This window comes from Gavialis gangeticus, unplaced genomic scaffold (assembly GCF_001723915.1).
Source record: "Gavialis gangeticus isolate Ggan-Ray unplaced genomic scaffold, GavGan_comp1, whole genome shotgun sequence".
In the NCBI taxonomy this organism is placed as follows: domain Eukaryota; kingdom Metazoa; phylum Chordata; order Crocodylia; family Gavialidae; genus Gavialis; species Gavialis gangeticus.
Genome location: NW_017728980.1, coordinates 14,047,899 through 14,062,816, shown reverse-complemented (window position 1 = coordinate 14,062,816; position 14,918 = coordinate 14,047,899). Strand labels below are relative to the sequence as shown.

At 48.2% G+C, this 14,918-nt stretch overlaps 2 protein-coding genes across 4 annotated transcripts in view; both read right to left on the bottom strand.

The window, feature by feature from the left end:
- Positions 1–7,971, bottom strand: part of BCO2 (beta-carotene oxygenase 2) — a 30,002-nt gene extending 22,031 nt beyond the window's left edge. The window contains exon 1 of one of the 3 annotated variants that reach the window (XM_019510686.1): positions 7,952–7,971. Coding sequence is in view for 2 of the 3 variants with exons in the window: in XM_019510676.1 (XP_019366221.1) it covers positions 7,108–7,162 (55 nt within the window). In the remaining variant the exon portion in view is untranslated. Of the gene's footprint in view, positions 1–7,107; positions 7,257–7,951 lie in introns of those variants that run through there. The other 2 variants (XM_019510676.1, XM_019510667.1) reach the window with 2 other exon arrangements.
- Positions 7,972–11,613: 3,642 nt separating this feature from the next.
- TEX12 (testis expressed 12) lies at positions 11,614–13,708 on the bottom strand. The gene is made up of 4 exons (XM_019508748.1): positions 13,557–13,708; positions 12,613–12,724; positions 12,448–12,499; positions 11,614–11,850 (listed from the first exon to the last, which is right to left on the bottom strand). Exons 1-4 carry the CDS (start codon positions 13,614–13,616, stop codon positions 11,706–11,708), a joined length of 369 nt encoding a protein of 122 aa, XP_019364293.1. The 5' UTR covers positions 13,617–13,708; the 3' UTR covers positions 11,614–11,705.
- Positions 13,709–14,918: the final 1,210 nt, after the last annotated feature.

The window sequence follows — 14,918 nt, the reverse complement described above, 5'->3', positions numbered from 1 at the left end:
TGCGGCCCCAGGGATTTCTACGCAGTGTCTGGGAAGGTGCGCCCAGGGCAGGGCAGAGCCCCATACTCCTCACACATGGCTCTGCTCTACAGCCTCTTTCCCTGTTCACCTATATGCTCCAGTGATGGGAGACTGCATGTGATGGGACACTTTTGTGTGGTTCATTACCTACTTAGCCAGCTTCCGGGGCTCATGGGTGACTCTTCATATGCATTAAAAGAGCAGGCACTGTTCCAGAGCGAGGAAGACAAGGGCAGTGCTCCAAGAGGGCCACAGGCAGTCGGGGACATACCAGGTTAGACACAGGACGTGACTTGGCAGGTGGCACCAGAACCATGGCCTTCCTCAACAAAAGAACCATTTAGCTCCCTAATACTCAGACACTAACTATTCCCCTGTGGGCACTAACATGGATAAGCCTGGCTTGAAGATTAGCAACACCAGCCCTGCGAGAGTGCTGACACGGGCATTCCTGTCCAGGCCACACAGGGGTCGCTGCCCTGGTACCCAGAGTTAGGCTGAACCAGCATGGAGCCAGGCAGACATGCTTTTGCCAGGCAGCCACAGCTCATTTTGCCAACAGTAAGTCACCGCTTGGCTGAAAGCACCTTGGGCTGTGGAAGCCACAGAGCACTCTGGCTCAGAGCAGAAGTCTCTTGAACTCAGCAGCTCTCTCCACCTTGGCAAGGGAAAAACCTACCATCCTCTCATCCTTGAATGGGCAAGTGTAGTTAGAGGGTGAAGGCCTGTCCCTTGCACTGCAGGCAGGCTTGACCCCTGCCAGAGTCTACAAATGCCTTGGCTAGGGGTAAGCGAGACGGGGGGGTGGGACACGACATCTGAACTCCAACGCCTCCAGGCTTGCACACAGGATGTTTGCCATGGATTTGGGAGTATCAGAAGCCCCCAGCTGAAGAGTCTGGAAGGAAGGCAACTTGCTGGTGGCAGCACCACAAGACTTGAACAATTGAGCTGTGCTCATTCGAAATTTGGAACTTAATCTGGAACCGATTTGGCCCTGCAAATGAAATGTTATTACAAAGAAAACCAAAACCGAAACCCAGCTCCCTGTCCTCTATGCTCCACCTTGCCCCTTGTTATAGCACCCCAGCCTCCAGCGTCTGTCTTGCCTGACCTATTCTGTTGCAAAAAGGGAGAGAAAGTTTAAGTTCCCCTGCAAAGACGTCAGTGGGGCGGCAGGGGATAGTAACTAAGGAGACTGGAATCTATGCTGGCTCTGAGGGTTCTCGGGGTATTGCCAGTAACTGAATGGGTCGTGTCACTGGCATGTTCAGTTTCTGTTTGAACCACTCAGTTCACAACAGGGCATCGTGAGATCCTACCACCCACTTCCTTTCCCCTACTCTGCTCAACATTTACATGAGACCCTGTTGGCGTAAAGCCAGTTCATCCCCCATAGCTTCTCTTCTCCTCCACCTCCCCGAGAGTGTTCTCAAGCAGGGACCTTGGCCTCAACCCCCAGCTGCCCATGCCAGCATGCCCCTTGCCTACTTTCTACAGTCCCTCTACTACTCAGCCACCTCGTCGAGGATGCTGCTGCTCGGTGCTTGCTGCTGCTCATTGTTAAGATGCAGACGCTAGAGGTGGGGCTGACTACAGTGGTGCTGCCAAGAGCCCTGCACACACCCAACAAGATACATGTTTCTCCAAAGAGCTCACAACCTCATCCTCTGCACGTGGTTATGCTGGTGGAGTTTACGCATATGTGGCCCACGCCTGTGGTGGCTTTTGCCTGCTGCCAGAACCAGTTTAGGGTAGCTAAGGCATCAGTCTGAGAGGCATTTATGGAGGGCTACTGAACCATAGCCTGTGAGGAAAATAGGGATGGTGGAAGAGCATTAAGAAGGGGAGAAGTTCCTCTATTTTGACCACCCTTGGGAATTCCCTTTGCCACTCCTTCCACCGGGTTTAATGCCATAGGGTGTGGGACCATCTTGACATTACATAGATGAGAGGAGATTTTTCGAAAAGCAAGTCCCACCTGCCATGGCTCTAACCCTCCCCACAGGGTGAGGACTTGCCCAGAAGAGCTGGACTGATCTGTATCATCCCTGCCGGATGCTTGCTGGCCCATCTGGGCTTGGTTGCATCCTATCAGACAGGAGCACTGTGCAGCACCCCAACTTTCACAACAATCCTAATAAACAGGAAGCCAGCAGTAATGCCGACCCGTTTCGATGCTATTCCTTTTGAACTGTGGCATCATCGGTATTGGCCGGGGGCCTTCCTCTCTCTCAAGAAGGGACCATCCCTGCCGCACAGATTCGAAGCAGAGAGCAGTTATTGGAAGAGGAAGCTAAGAGAGGGAACAGACTGAACTCAAAGCACCCCTATGCAGAGGCAGGCCTGGGCATAGCCTGGGAACCAGATGCTCTGGAGAGAAGTGAGCCAGTGTGCACTAGAGGGTATAAAATGCCACCTTGCGCCTTTATTCTGTGGTCAGGGCTGAAGACAGCACCCATATAAACTAGGCCTGAGGCTGACTGGACTGAGCTGCACTTCTGGAGCGGGAATGGACAGTTCCTATTCAGGGAAACAGCACGTGCACAGTGGATGAAGAAGGAGCATCTTGTGGAAGCCCCTGTTTGGACCCTGGCAGCAGCTCCCCTCATCAGGCCCAGCCATGCATGGCAGCCCAAGGCCAGGCACGGATGGAAGGGCACTGTCTCTGGGCACCCCCAGGCAGTCAGTCTGTGAGTTCAGCCAACCTGGAGCACAAGGCTCTGGCAGCAGCACCAACAGGAAAGCGAATGCCAAGGCAGCAGGATGCAAAGCTTCTCTCAGAGCTATGCAAGAAAACAAAGGAAAACTACAAACTGTTGACCCCCAGAGGTGTTTGGGGTGTTTGGTGTTCCCACCAAAATCAAGTACTCAAGGAAATAAATTCATGTAATTTGAATAGCAAGTTTCACAGTGAAATACAAATAATCTAGACATGGCCAAAGAGTATAGGTAAGATAAATGATGCCAAAAAGAAATTACAGGCTTAATAATATTTGAAATAAGTTAACCTTAAATTCACGAAGTCCTAATGTCTTAACAGCCTCTAACAGGTAGCCAGCCTGTGAGGGAAAAAGACTCTTAGATGTCAAAGAATGTGCGTTTAAAAAGTACTGATTTTGTTTGGTGGCAGACAAACCAAAGTTCAAGACTGAAAAGCAAAATGCTGAGGTGGCTTGAAATTTTCTACTCAGTTACCTGACCCAGTTCCCAAAGCTTGAGAAATAAGGCTGTCAAATCTATAAATGTGCCTGACAGCAATATAGATTATGATATCATCTATGAACTCTAAAGTGGTAATAAATCATACTTTGCTTGTTCAAAATTCCTATTTTAATGACATGTTTAAACTAGACCTTGCCCTAAACACAATCTAACGGGCATCAAAACCACTAAATGAATTTTAAGTGACCTTGATATGACGTCTTCTGATCAGTCTTTCTTCCCCTTACTTTGAATTTTCCTTACTAATGCAAATGCCAGTGTCTCTCGCCTCTGCTTCTCTTAACCAAACTCAGGTCAAGCAGATGTTACAGCATGCTACCATTAAAGACCATGCTACCATGCAGTCTATAAACCACACAAACCAAAATAAAATTATGGCAACACGTCCAAAACATGATCAGGACATCCTAAGTTCCAGAAGGGAATTCAGCAAGTGTTTGGCATGGCAAAGAGCACACACAAGCCACAGCTTTTGACAAAACAAGGGAATTCATTCAACTTGGGACACTAACCCTGAGGCAAATGATTCAGGCAAGAGACACAACAGCAAAATCAGCCTTCCACCTTGAGTAGACAAGGGCCGGCAGAATCACAGCAGCAAAGCTGCTAAATGCTGTTTGTGAGATCTCTCTCAAATGTGTCGCATCAGGAAGCAGATATAACAATACACCCAGCACAGCACCTGCCTGCAAGAGTGTCAGTTGCACAGAGAGAGGGAAAGAGGGGAAGTGGAAAAAGAAAGGATTGTTGCTACAACCAGATCGCAAGCTGGATAACTCCCCACAAAGTAAATCTGCCTCGATCCAAGCGACTTGCAGAAAGTACTAACAGAAACTCACCAAATTTTTGATACTGAACGCTTACTTCTCTTGGCAGAACCAAGCATTTTTTGTGTATTTTGTGTTAATGCCTCAGATTGGCAAAAGAAGCAGGATAAAGAAAGAGTTTTCTCTCCCCATTTTGGACACCAGGAAGGAGACACAAATGGCAAAGGATGGCACCTGGGATCAAACCTGCAGTAGAATATCAATGGGTCTAGTAAGACAAGTAGCCAGGATGCTGTGGGAATCAGTGTCACAGCTGATGATATTCTGGTGCTGAGTCATGCAGACAGCATGAGAGGAGCCATCTGTCTGCAGGGAAAACCAGGAAAGTGAATCTAAAATTTAGAAGGCAAGATGAAATTGCAGTACCAAGTGTGGGATGCTGGCTAACCTCCCAAGGCCGCAAGATGATTCCAAGATGGTAATCGCAAAACTGCAGGTGTTGACACAAAGGCTACTAGACTAGTTCAGAGAATATCAGGATTTATAAATTGGCAAAAATGTCTTCCGATGCTTTTAAATGTGTGACAACTGCTGAGGTTATTTCCAGGCAAAGATGAACTAAGAATGTAGTTACTTCAACATGATGCAGCCCTCACATACGTAACGAAGTCAGAATTATTGCAAGATGAATAGAGAAACAACGGTATAATATCAACCCGGAAAGAAGTGAGATGTAACATGGCTCTTACAAAAGGGGAAATCAGCTGTCATCAAAAGGTTACCAAAACCAGAGGGGAAAAAACCCCAAAAAACAACCCCAAATGAGAAAGGAAAAACTCATGTTACATCTGCAAGTGGATAATTTGACCAGCCTACTGAAGAGCAGGATGCCATTCAAATCAAAGACACAATATACCACCACAGTGTTTAAAAATGACATTTTGTGGCTGTCAGCACCAACTTCAGTGTCTGTAGCTAAAACAACGCTACTGCTCAGATGAGCACAAGAAAGGGACTCAAATGAGCACAATCCTTGCCTTATTCAGGGCACAAGGAAAATTTGGCCAGAACAAAAATGCAAAAGATTTTTATCCTGAGAGAAATAACGAGACAGAAATGGGAAGTGGCCATCATTAAGTGTCTGGTCTGGAACACACAATCTGGGAACACACAATCTGCCAAAAGTGACAAGTGCTCTCCAGCAACATCCTGCCAGGATAGCCAGACAGCAAAGGAGAAGCACTGCCTCTTAAATATTACTGATACAAGCCAAGCATCCATCATAGCTTCAAAGGCAGTTGAATCTTAATCCCTTAATCACTGAGAACAGAAATTCTCCCCAGAATACCACAAGAGCACTTCTAGAACATGTCTGGAAAGCCAGAAACACCGTACACTGACCAGACGTGCCATCACCTTGGTGAGTAGTTGTCATACACGTATGGAAATTCTGGCTAAGCAGCAAAAAGATGGTAAAGGTACAGAATCCCCAACATATTTTTTAAACAAACAGGAAATGGGCATTTTTAACCACAAACTACTTCATCGTGATAATCTGCTGGTCAGATTCTCAGAACTAAAGAGACTATCAGATATTACCACAGCATCTTTACAGACATGAAAATGAAATATTTGAGCAGACCTGGCACCTGAATCTTGTGATATTTCTGACAGTAGGCTCAGAAAAGAGGCACAGCTGACCTGGTCATTTAAATTGCTGTACCTCCATTAAAGAAAGCTGCAACAAGCAAATAAAACACGTGGCAAACTCCCCTGAAAAGGAAAGAAACATACACCCATACAAGTCATTAATAGCAACCTGGCAGTGCTATGACTGGCAGATGGGAGAGGGTTAAGGGGGATGCGCAAAGGCTGAAGCTATTATAACAAACAAACAGATCTCCTGGGATGACAGTCAGGAGATCCTATCGGACCCAAACTATTTCCTAGAGAGCAATCATGAGCTTAGGAGGCAGATTTGTGTTTTCAAATGATGAATCCTCATTCAGAAGCAAGCCAGGGCCTGGGTACGCATTTCACTGAAACCATACATGCCAAAAACGCAGCTGTAGGAGATGGTGACAGACAGACTCCCCTGCAACTTCATCAGTCGGGCTCAGAAAAAAACAGACTAACAAGCAACCAAGAGCTATGGGGAAAAGATCAGGAGTCCCAGCTGTCATCACAAGACAGACTTGTACTTGCACCAGCAACAAATGCTGGCAAGGTGTACACAAAGACTGTAATAAAGGCAGGAACTGCACTCTCCCAGACCCCGAGGAAACTCAGCAGGTAGTTTAAATGTTAATTATCTATGATGGAAAGGGTCATTATTAAGGCACACATGAGGCTATACACATTCCTGGGGTACAACAGAAGGTTCAGTATACTATAGGATTCAGATTTAATGCTGCTAGGAACAAATGCCTCCAAAGGGCTATAACAATAAGTAAATTTGTATTAATTATTAATAAAGTAATATTATTAATTTGCTTCTTAGCAATAGTATTAACACTAAGCACCAAGGCAAAGACAGAACTAAGCAAAGACTGCTCAGAGCTCTGTTCTCTTCCTCAGATCTTCGCTAAAGAAGGCAAGCAATTCCATGCCCATGCAGTGGTTCCAATAAGCTGTGTGCAAGAAGAAAGCCTGACCTATCTGGCATCAGACCCTGAGTCAGCCAGTGATACAAAATCCTCAGTCCTCTGGATTTTAACCTGCACATCCTAATCATAGGCACCAGAGAGACCTGGCACTTGGCCCCGCTCGAGGTTGCACCCAACTCAAGAGCCTGGGCTGCAGCACAGAGAGGACCAGCTCTGAGGCATGGCTCTGCCGGGGCACACCAGGCAAGGATTCTGGGCAACTGGTGCAATGATACTGACTCCCTTGAAGATCCTGGTCCCCAAAAGCAGGGTAACCCCAGAGCTGACATGGATCCCCATAGATAGGCGGTCCCAGGGCAGCTCTGACAAGGTGCAGAACTAGGACCACTCTCTGTACTTCACAGGGTGGAAGGATGGTCAAAGCCAGGTCTCTGTCCTTCCCCCACCCTGGTCCATGCTGCACCAAGGCCCCTGCCCCACAAGCTCACCTGAGTGTCCCACATGGACTTGTGGCTTAAGCCTGCTCCTCATCCCCTGCCTCATCTGGGGAACCTTTACACTGGAGGTCTGTTTCCCAGAGGCAGAAAAGCAGTCATCCACCTCCTCACTCTGGGGAAGAGTGGATGGGAAAGGGAGGAAAGAAAGAAAAAGCAGGAGGAGAAAAAGGGAGTGGGAAAACAGGATGGAAGGGAGGAAAGTCTCAGCTGCGCGGAGGTGAACTGTGCAGGACTTTGCCCCTGGTTAGGCAGGGCTGGCTCCCTGGCTCTCTGTTGAAGGCAGAGAGCCAAATTCCTAGGGCACTTTCAGAAGCAAGCCGAGGAGACTGTGTACTGGGCTTCCTGCCAAAGCAACTCTGACCAGCCCGGTTTTACATGCGATGCCCTATGGACGGTGGCTCTATGGACAACTGCCATCCAGCTGGGCGCTGACAGCTGTCACGGGGGGTGACAGCAGGCCGAGGGAGGGACAGCTTTGCTCCGAGGCGCTTGTTTACGTCCTGGTTGACTACAGGACCTGGGAGCAGCTGAGCTGCCCCTCGCATTGAGACTCCCCTTTGCTCCAAGGACTCTGCTAGCAGCACTGGACTGAGCAGGGGCAAAGCAGAGCGGACAGGGAGCATTAGGGGGGCAGGCATGAGCGTCCAGCCCCCTTCTGCTTCCTGGGGCTGTACCCTGCGCCGTCAGATGGACCTGCAGGGACTTGGGGGCTTCTCGGATCTGCACATGGGGGTGGGGGGACGAGCCTGGCAACCCCTGGGCCGGCTCCGGCGGGGGGTTCACAACCTGCGCGCCCTCGGGACAGGTGGTCCCCGCCGCCATGGCGGGCCGTTACCTGGCAGGGCTCGGACCGAGCGCCTGAGGGGCACGAGCAGGAGGCGGAGAGCGCGGAGCAGCTGCAGCGCGGGGTGCGCGCACCGGGACCGGCGCGCCGTGGAAGCCCGGCCCCGGCTCTTGCGCTCCGGCGCTTGACTGGGAAGCCGGCCCCGGCGCCCCGGGGAGGGGGCGGAGAGGCAACCCGGGGCGCGGGGAACCGGCGGCCTGCCGAAAGCGAGGCGAGCGAGCTGCGATTCGTGAGAGCAGCCGAGCGAAGCGGCTTGCGCAAGCAGCAAGACCGGGCCCGTGGCTGTGGTGGTCCGTGCCCGCAAGGGGCGGTGGCCGGCTGCGAGCTGCAAGCGGAGGGAGGTGGCGGGGTTTCCGGCCAGCCCGACAAAGAAAGGCTGTTCCCCCCCCCCACACGCGCACTTTGCAGATCTCTTCTCCGTGGTCTCAACCGTGTCCTTGCTCAGGAGGCTTTTCTGGCTGGCCCCCTTGCCCCTGACAGTGGCAGCTCGTGGTCTCAGGCTGGACCACACTCGGGAGCCAAGGCCGCTTTGAAAACCAAGTCGGGCCCTGCACGGCTGTCTCGGCACTGGGCCCAAGGGCCCGGACACTGCTGGCTCACCACACAGCGCAGTGCGGGGCTCAGTCCGGAGCCCGATGCCGACCTTCCTGCCACATAGCCGGCTCTGCCCCTATCCATCCTCCCGTCGGAAACCACAGACCCACCCGTCTCACGGACCAGCTGCTTAGCGAGGTGAAAGGCAGCCTTTCACCTTCTGCCACCCTGCAAAGCCAGGCCCACCGCTGCCCCAGCAGTCCCATTGGTGAACTTGCTGTCTGGACTTCTCCCATTCGAGTCCATCCCAGCAGCAAGCTCCACCACCCTCCTTTGCACTCCTGCATCAGTCCCCAGGGAACTTTTCTTAGCCAGATCTCTGGGCTTATTTGATGAAATGACAAGCCTACAGCCTGCAAATAGCAACAAGGAAACCAGCAGTGGGCATCCCCACCTCTGATCACATCACACCATAGGAGGAGCAGCACTGTAACCTGGAAAGCACCGACTGCTGAAGGGCTTGAGGCCCTCCACAGAACGCCTGAAAATATCTAGCCCTGTTCTGCCAGTGCCCTTTGGGGAGCAGTTGCTTGGAGAACAGGAGCGGTGCAAAAGCCAAGGGACTCTTGGTGCCTCAGGGGCAGCCCCTCTCAGAGGTCAAGAGATGCCCGGGCCACTTCCATTTTTTGAGGCTCCCGGTATATTAAAAAAATATTAATTCATAGTGCACTACAGGCGGTATGGCCTGGTAATGGGACACAAGTTTAAAGTTGTATGATGAATGTCTTCTTCTGTCAGTGTATATCTGTGTCTGTATGTATAACCTCATTTGGAGATAACGTCAAAAGTCTAAATGTGAGGCCCTCCATGAATGAGAGGCCCAGGCCAAATGGCCCTCCTCATCCCCCCTCTCCCCCCACCCATGATAGGCCCTGCTCAGGGGACCTGCCAGTTCACTGTACATTCACGGCTGGTCCAACTAAAACCATGCCATCAGCTCCCCTGCGACAAAACTTCTCCTCTTCCCCTCTGAGCTCTCTAATTATTCCTTAAGCATGTCCTTCAAGGGATCCTCTGTACACCTCACCTGCTTCTAGCTCTCTGCCTCAGCCCCCTGCTCTTCCCCTCTGAATAACCACCTCCACAAACACACATCCGAATACCACCCCCATGCAGCTGTCTCTCAGTTGAGTCTCTTAATTCAGCTCCTGTCCAAAGTAGGACCCTGGCTTGGGTAGAGTTGCAATTTTAGACGCAAAGTGCAAGCTGAAGTGCAAGTGGGTATAGCACAAGGTTTCAGGGGCTGGAACTCATTTCATCACACGCTGTAATGGGGAACACAGTTTTTAACCAATAAAGGCGCTTATTGCAGTTTTTTTTCCAACAGAGAAAAAAATGAAAAGCTTAATTAGTCAGTTCTTCCATTGCTGAAAAAGACTTCTATAATAGCAAGAAGGAAGAAGGGAAGAACCATTGATTAAAACCTTTCATTCAAAAAAATAAAAACATTGAATATATTATTATTTAAAGCTAGATCTCCAGAAAATTAGTTTGATTTTTAATTAAAGCTGATAGTGCTTCTTAAAAGCAGCTACTCCATGTACATAGGGAAGGGATAAAAGTTTTGTTCCTCTTTAGATAAAATGACTGCTGCTTTAATTCTATGTATTTTCTATACAGTTACTAAAGCAACATACAATTAGAAATGCATTATAAATGGCTATTTCAAAATTCAGGTATTGTTTAAAGGGCTCTTGCAAATAAAGATGGAAGTTTTTTATTCAATCCATTTAGTTATGCGGCATATCGCTTATTATTGCAGCTCATTCACTGCAGACACTGCTAGTGAATTTACTTTCAGCCTCTTTTTGGACTATAAAATGCACTCCCTAAAAGACAGCCCTGAAGCTCAGTAAAATGTGTTGCAGCTGTGTGCATCTTTGATTGCACTGTTTTTGTCCAATATCTTATGTACATGAAGCAATCTGGCTGCAAAGAAACAACTTACACAAAACTTCAATGAGTTAGATCTAGACAGGCTGGGAAAGTGGGCAGAGAGCAACAGGATGCAATTCAATATGTACAAGTGCAAGGTGCTGCATCTAGGGTGGAAGAAATGCCATCATACCTACAGGCTGGGGGGTGACCTTCTCAGCTCCACTGAGGCGAAAAAAGATCTTGGAGTCACTGTTGACTCCAGGATGAACATGTGTTGCCAATGTGATGAAGCAGTCGGCAGAGCCAATTGCACCTTGTTGTGCATCTGCAGGTGCTTCACAAACAGGTCCAGGGAAGTGATTCTCCCCTCTATGCAGCACTGGTCAGGCTGCAGCTGGAGTATCGTGTCCAGTTCTGGGTGCCGCAGTTCAAGCAGGATGCGGACAACCTGGAGAGAGTCCAAAGAAGGGCCACTCACCTGCTTAGAGGCCTGCAGGCAAGGCCCTATGAGGAAAGGCTAAGGGACCTTAACCTCTTGAGCCTTTCCAAGAGAAAGCTGAGAGGAGACCCTTGTGGCAGCATACAAATTCATAAGGGGAGAGCAACATGAAGTAGGCAATGATCTGTTCACCAGGGCACCCCCTGGAATGACAAGGAACAATGGCCATAAGCTATTAGACAGAAGGTTTTGGGCTGGACTTGCTCTTCACAGTCAGGGTTGCCAGAATCTGGAATGGGCTCCCAAGGGAGGTGGAGCTTACCCCATCCTTGGGGGTCTTCAGAAGGAGACTGGACAGGCACCTGGCTGGGACCAAAAGTCCTCAGTTGCTAGGTCTCCACTTCTATACTCCTCCAGCAATTCACAACACCAGAGAATCTAGCAACCAAGGACTCCTTTTAACTTCTTCTCTACATAACTTCAGAACGTTGTAGGGATGGAGACCAAAGGTGCAACCGAAACAATGGTCAGCATGTGATCAATGACAAACTGATGATTTTGTTTTTTAAGAGGCCCTCAAATACACAGAAATCTAGTGTCACATATCAGCAATTACTACTACCCAATTTACTGTGTCATCTGCAATTGCTTTTAGCTCATTTCTGTATTTCAAGAAATTATATTGCTTCCAAAGGTGTTGAAAGTTTCCTCAATTTTTAAAAATATTTACCAAAAAGCCAAACACATATGAAGCTTTCATTAACATGTGTTCTGGTACATAACACCATACGTGCAGAAGAGTCTGTTCAACTTATTTGCCAAGCAAAATCCATTTTAGCTTTTCAGAGTATTTGCTATCACTGCGAACCTGTCTCTCAGACCCTCCCTTTTCTGCTTCAAGTGATTTTCAATGGTCCTCGCTTCTTTCAAAATTCCATCAAGCTCTTGTACGTATGAAGCATCCATCGCTGCTCTCTCACTGAATTGGAAAAAATCCTCAAATTAAAATACTCAAACTTTAACTCTCAACCACTCCTTGTATTTGGATTCACTTTAATCGGTTAGAAATCGGTTATCCACCAGCCAACACAGTCTCACAAATCAGCTTGTTAAGTCCACAAACAAAACCAAGGGTTTTGGCATTTCAGGATTTATTTGATCTTTCCCTTTCTTGACACTGCATGTGTACACTCCGATACTCAGTTCAGACTGGTGCTCGGCACATGTTCTTAGACAAATTAGAAAAAATAAAAAACCCCTGCAGAAATTTACATTTTCCTTCACTAAGAAGTAGCCAAGCATAGTTCCTTTCATTTAACTTTGGCTCCATAGCAATGTTCCTGAATGCACTATTTTGAAAAACACTGACATCTATCAGAAGTATGGAACTTTTGTCACTCTTTCCTTAATACATCTCGTACACCTGAAAGTACAAGATCATCAAAATATGTTGCCTCCTTTGCCAGAGATCAAGGCTGACAAATAGAATACTTTTGGCCTAGCTAAGAAACAAGATTTTCTAAGATTACATACTTTTTACATACTAAAAATAATTCATGTAAAAATACACACTTGCCTTAAAATGTGGGCGTATTTTGACAACAGGCTATTGATTTCCTTCCCCATGTCTGTTAATGCAAAAATTTAATTAAAAAGAGTGAATACGTTTTATTAATTCCAACATTTAATTAATTAATAATTGCATTTCTGAAAAAAATCCTGTAAATGTTTAATACATCACCATTTAAAACCTTTTCCAGCACATCTGCTTTGTAAAGTGAATGAGAACTCTCAGAAAGAGCTGGGTCTGGTTTTTCAAGGCAGGATAACTGAGGACTTCCTGATGTTTCCTTCTAGAAATGGAACACATGAAAAAATATATGCCAATAAGTTCTTTGGACTGAAAAATTTTGCATATAGTTTTTTACAAAGATCTGCATAATCTGTGTATTTTATTGTAAATTAAGGTTGTATAGTTGAGGTTCATAACTGCAAAAGTGCCTAAGTCCTCAGTGTAAAGAGGCCAAGTGAATGTTAGGTTCTAAAATAGTTTGAATGTATACATTATATACACAAGACTTCATATTCCACCTAGCTGGCACTACCTCCCTGTTAGCAATGACATTTTAAAGTCGTCCTTCCTTTTAGAGAGCTGGTTTGGGTGGGTGGATTTGTGGGAATGCATGACATTTCTGGTCTCTTGGCAGTACTGACCCAAGACTTTTGACTGGATCAGTAAAAAATGTGTTTCTCCCCTACACCAAACTAACCTGCTTTCAATTGGAGAAAGCCCACACAACATGAAACTCTCTCTGGTTCTGTAAGTCTTCAAATCATGGGGGGGGGGGAATCACCCTAGTGGTAAGACATCACGTTGATCTTCAGTAGCATAGGTGAGGCGAAACCCTGTTCTGACTGAACAGCGAGAGTGGACGTAGGCTCACCGCACTTGAATGCAAACGTGCCAGGGGCCAGGGGCGGGGCTGGTGACGATACCCACCAAACAAGGGGAAAGGGGCGGTGCTAAGGCGGGCGGGACTTCTGGTCCCGCCCACGTGTCACATTTGTATTGAAGGGCGGTGAGCCCGCATACTACTAGGGATCAGTAAAGAGCAAACACAAAATGGTAACGAGCTCCAGTCATCCATTCAAACTAGCGCCCCAACCATAATAAAAACCGCTCACATCCATCTCCTTTCTGCGTTTACTGCTGCTCTCTTCAGACGTTCCTGCGTTACTTGTCATTGTTCCCTGCTAAGAAATGTTCGGTAAGTGATGTTTTCTCTGGAAACATAACTCAGCATGTAACGTAGGTGAGGGAGCTGTCTAATGCCATATCCCTCCCTCCAGGGCCTCCGCTGAAACCAAAGCAGAAGCCCAAGTGAAAGCATGGCAACAGCGGCAGGAACTAAATGAACAGGGAACCGAAAGGACTAGCGAGCCCAGCGCCCATCTGGCCCAGGCTGCCGGGCTGCAGAGTCGTTCCTAGATGGAGGCATGTCCACACATGCGCTTTAATACGCAGTAGCCTATTTTAACATGCATTAATTAAAACTAAGCACTTTCACTAATGCACATTAAAATAGGCTAATGCACCTTTTTGTAGCTTCATGAATGTTAGGATCTGGAAGGGACCTTACAAGATCATTGGGGTAACCCCCCCCCCCCCAATGTGGGCAGGAAAGACATCTGGGGTCAGGTGAGGTACTAAAACGGAGGTATTCAATCGAATGTGCATTACTAAAAGTGCATTCATGAACGTGTAGATGCACCCCGGGGTGGGTTGAGAACAGCATCGTGCCTGCTCAGGGTAACCTGCCCCGAGAGGCATGCCACGTAGCTGGTGCCACCAACAGCCACAGCAAAAGGTCATCATCCCCCTGTCCAGCCATGACACCGAGGAGCTAATGAACCCAAAGCATTGCTCGTGGTCTCCCTGTGCATTTTTTTCTTCTTTTGCACTTTAATATTAGGATATGTGCAGCACAATTCTTTAAATAATTTGATATATATTGTAAATAATATGTAAACATATGCACAATCCTGGTTTTGCAACATCTGTTTAAGCGTAATGAGACCTGGCTTTAAAAGTTAAAAGATGTCAAATGCATTAATAGTGCAAAAACCCAACGTCGCGGCGCTTCCAACTAAGGCAAACTCCCTCAAGGGCAGCTTGCCACCCTTCGTTTTCCATCCCATCCCGTCCTTCCGGGCCGGGGGAGCCCGAAGGGTCTGCAAAGAGGGCGAGCACAGAGTTTGAGGCGAGGATCAAGGCTTGTGAAATGGTGGTGGTCGCCCAAGGGACAGACCCCGGAGACGCACGGCGCGGGGCTGCATTCCCCAGGAGGATTTCACACCCCTGTTTTGCCCCCAAGCCCCCACTGCATGTTCGTGCTGGGAGACGAAGCCAAACGGCTTGAAAGTACTGAGGAGACGGAGGGCAGCGGGGAAAGGGCCGCCCGCAGCTTCCCGCCCGCGCGCCCCGAGGCGGCCGGTAACGGTCACCGGCGCCTCAAACAGCGACCATTACCCTCCCCCCCCCTCTGA

Bases quoted from the DNA above. Each gene is read 5' to 3' on its own strand.
- TEX12 (XM_019508748.1), bottom strand. From the start codon at position 13,616: ATGACAAGTAACGCAGGAACGTCTGAAGAGAGCAGCAGTAAACGCAGA. The intron at 12,500-12,612 runs GTGATGTATTAA...TTGCATTAACAG, and splicing joins GCTGGAAAAGGTTTTAAATG to ACATGGGGAAGGAAATCAAT. The intron at 11,851-12,447 runs GCAAGTGTGTAT...TTTCCAATTCAG, and splicing joins AAATACGCCCACATTTTAAG to TGAGAGAGCAGCGATGGATG.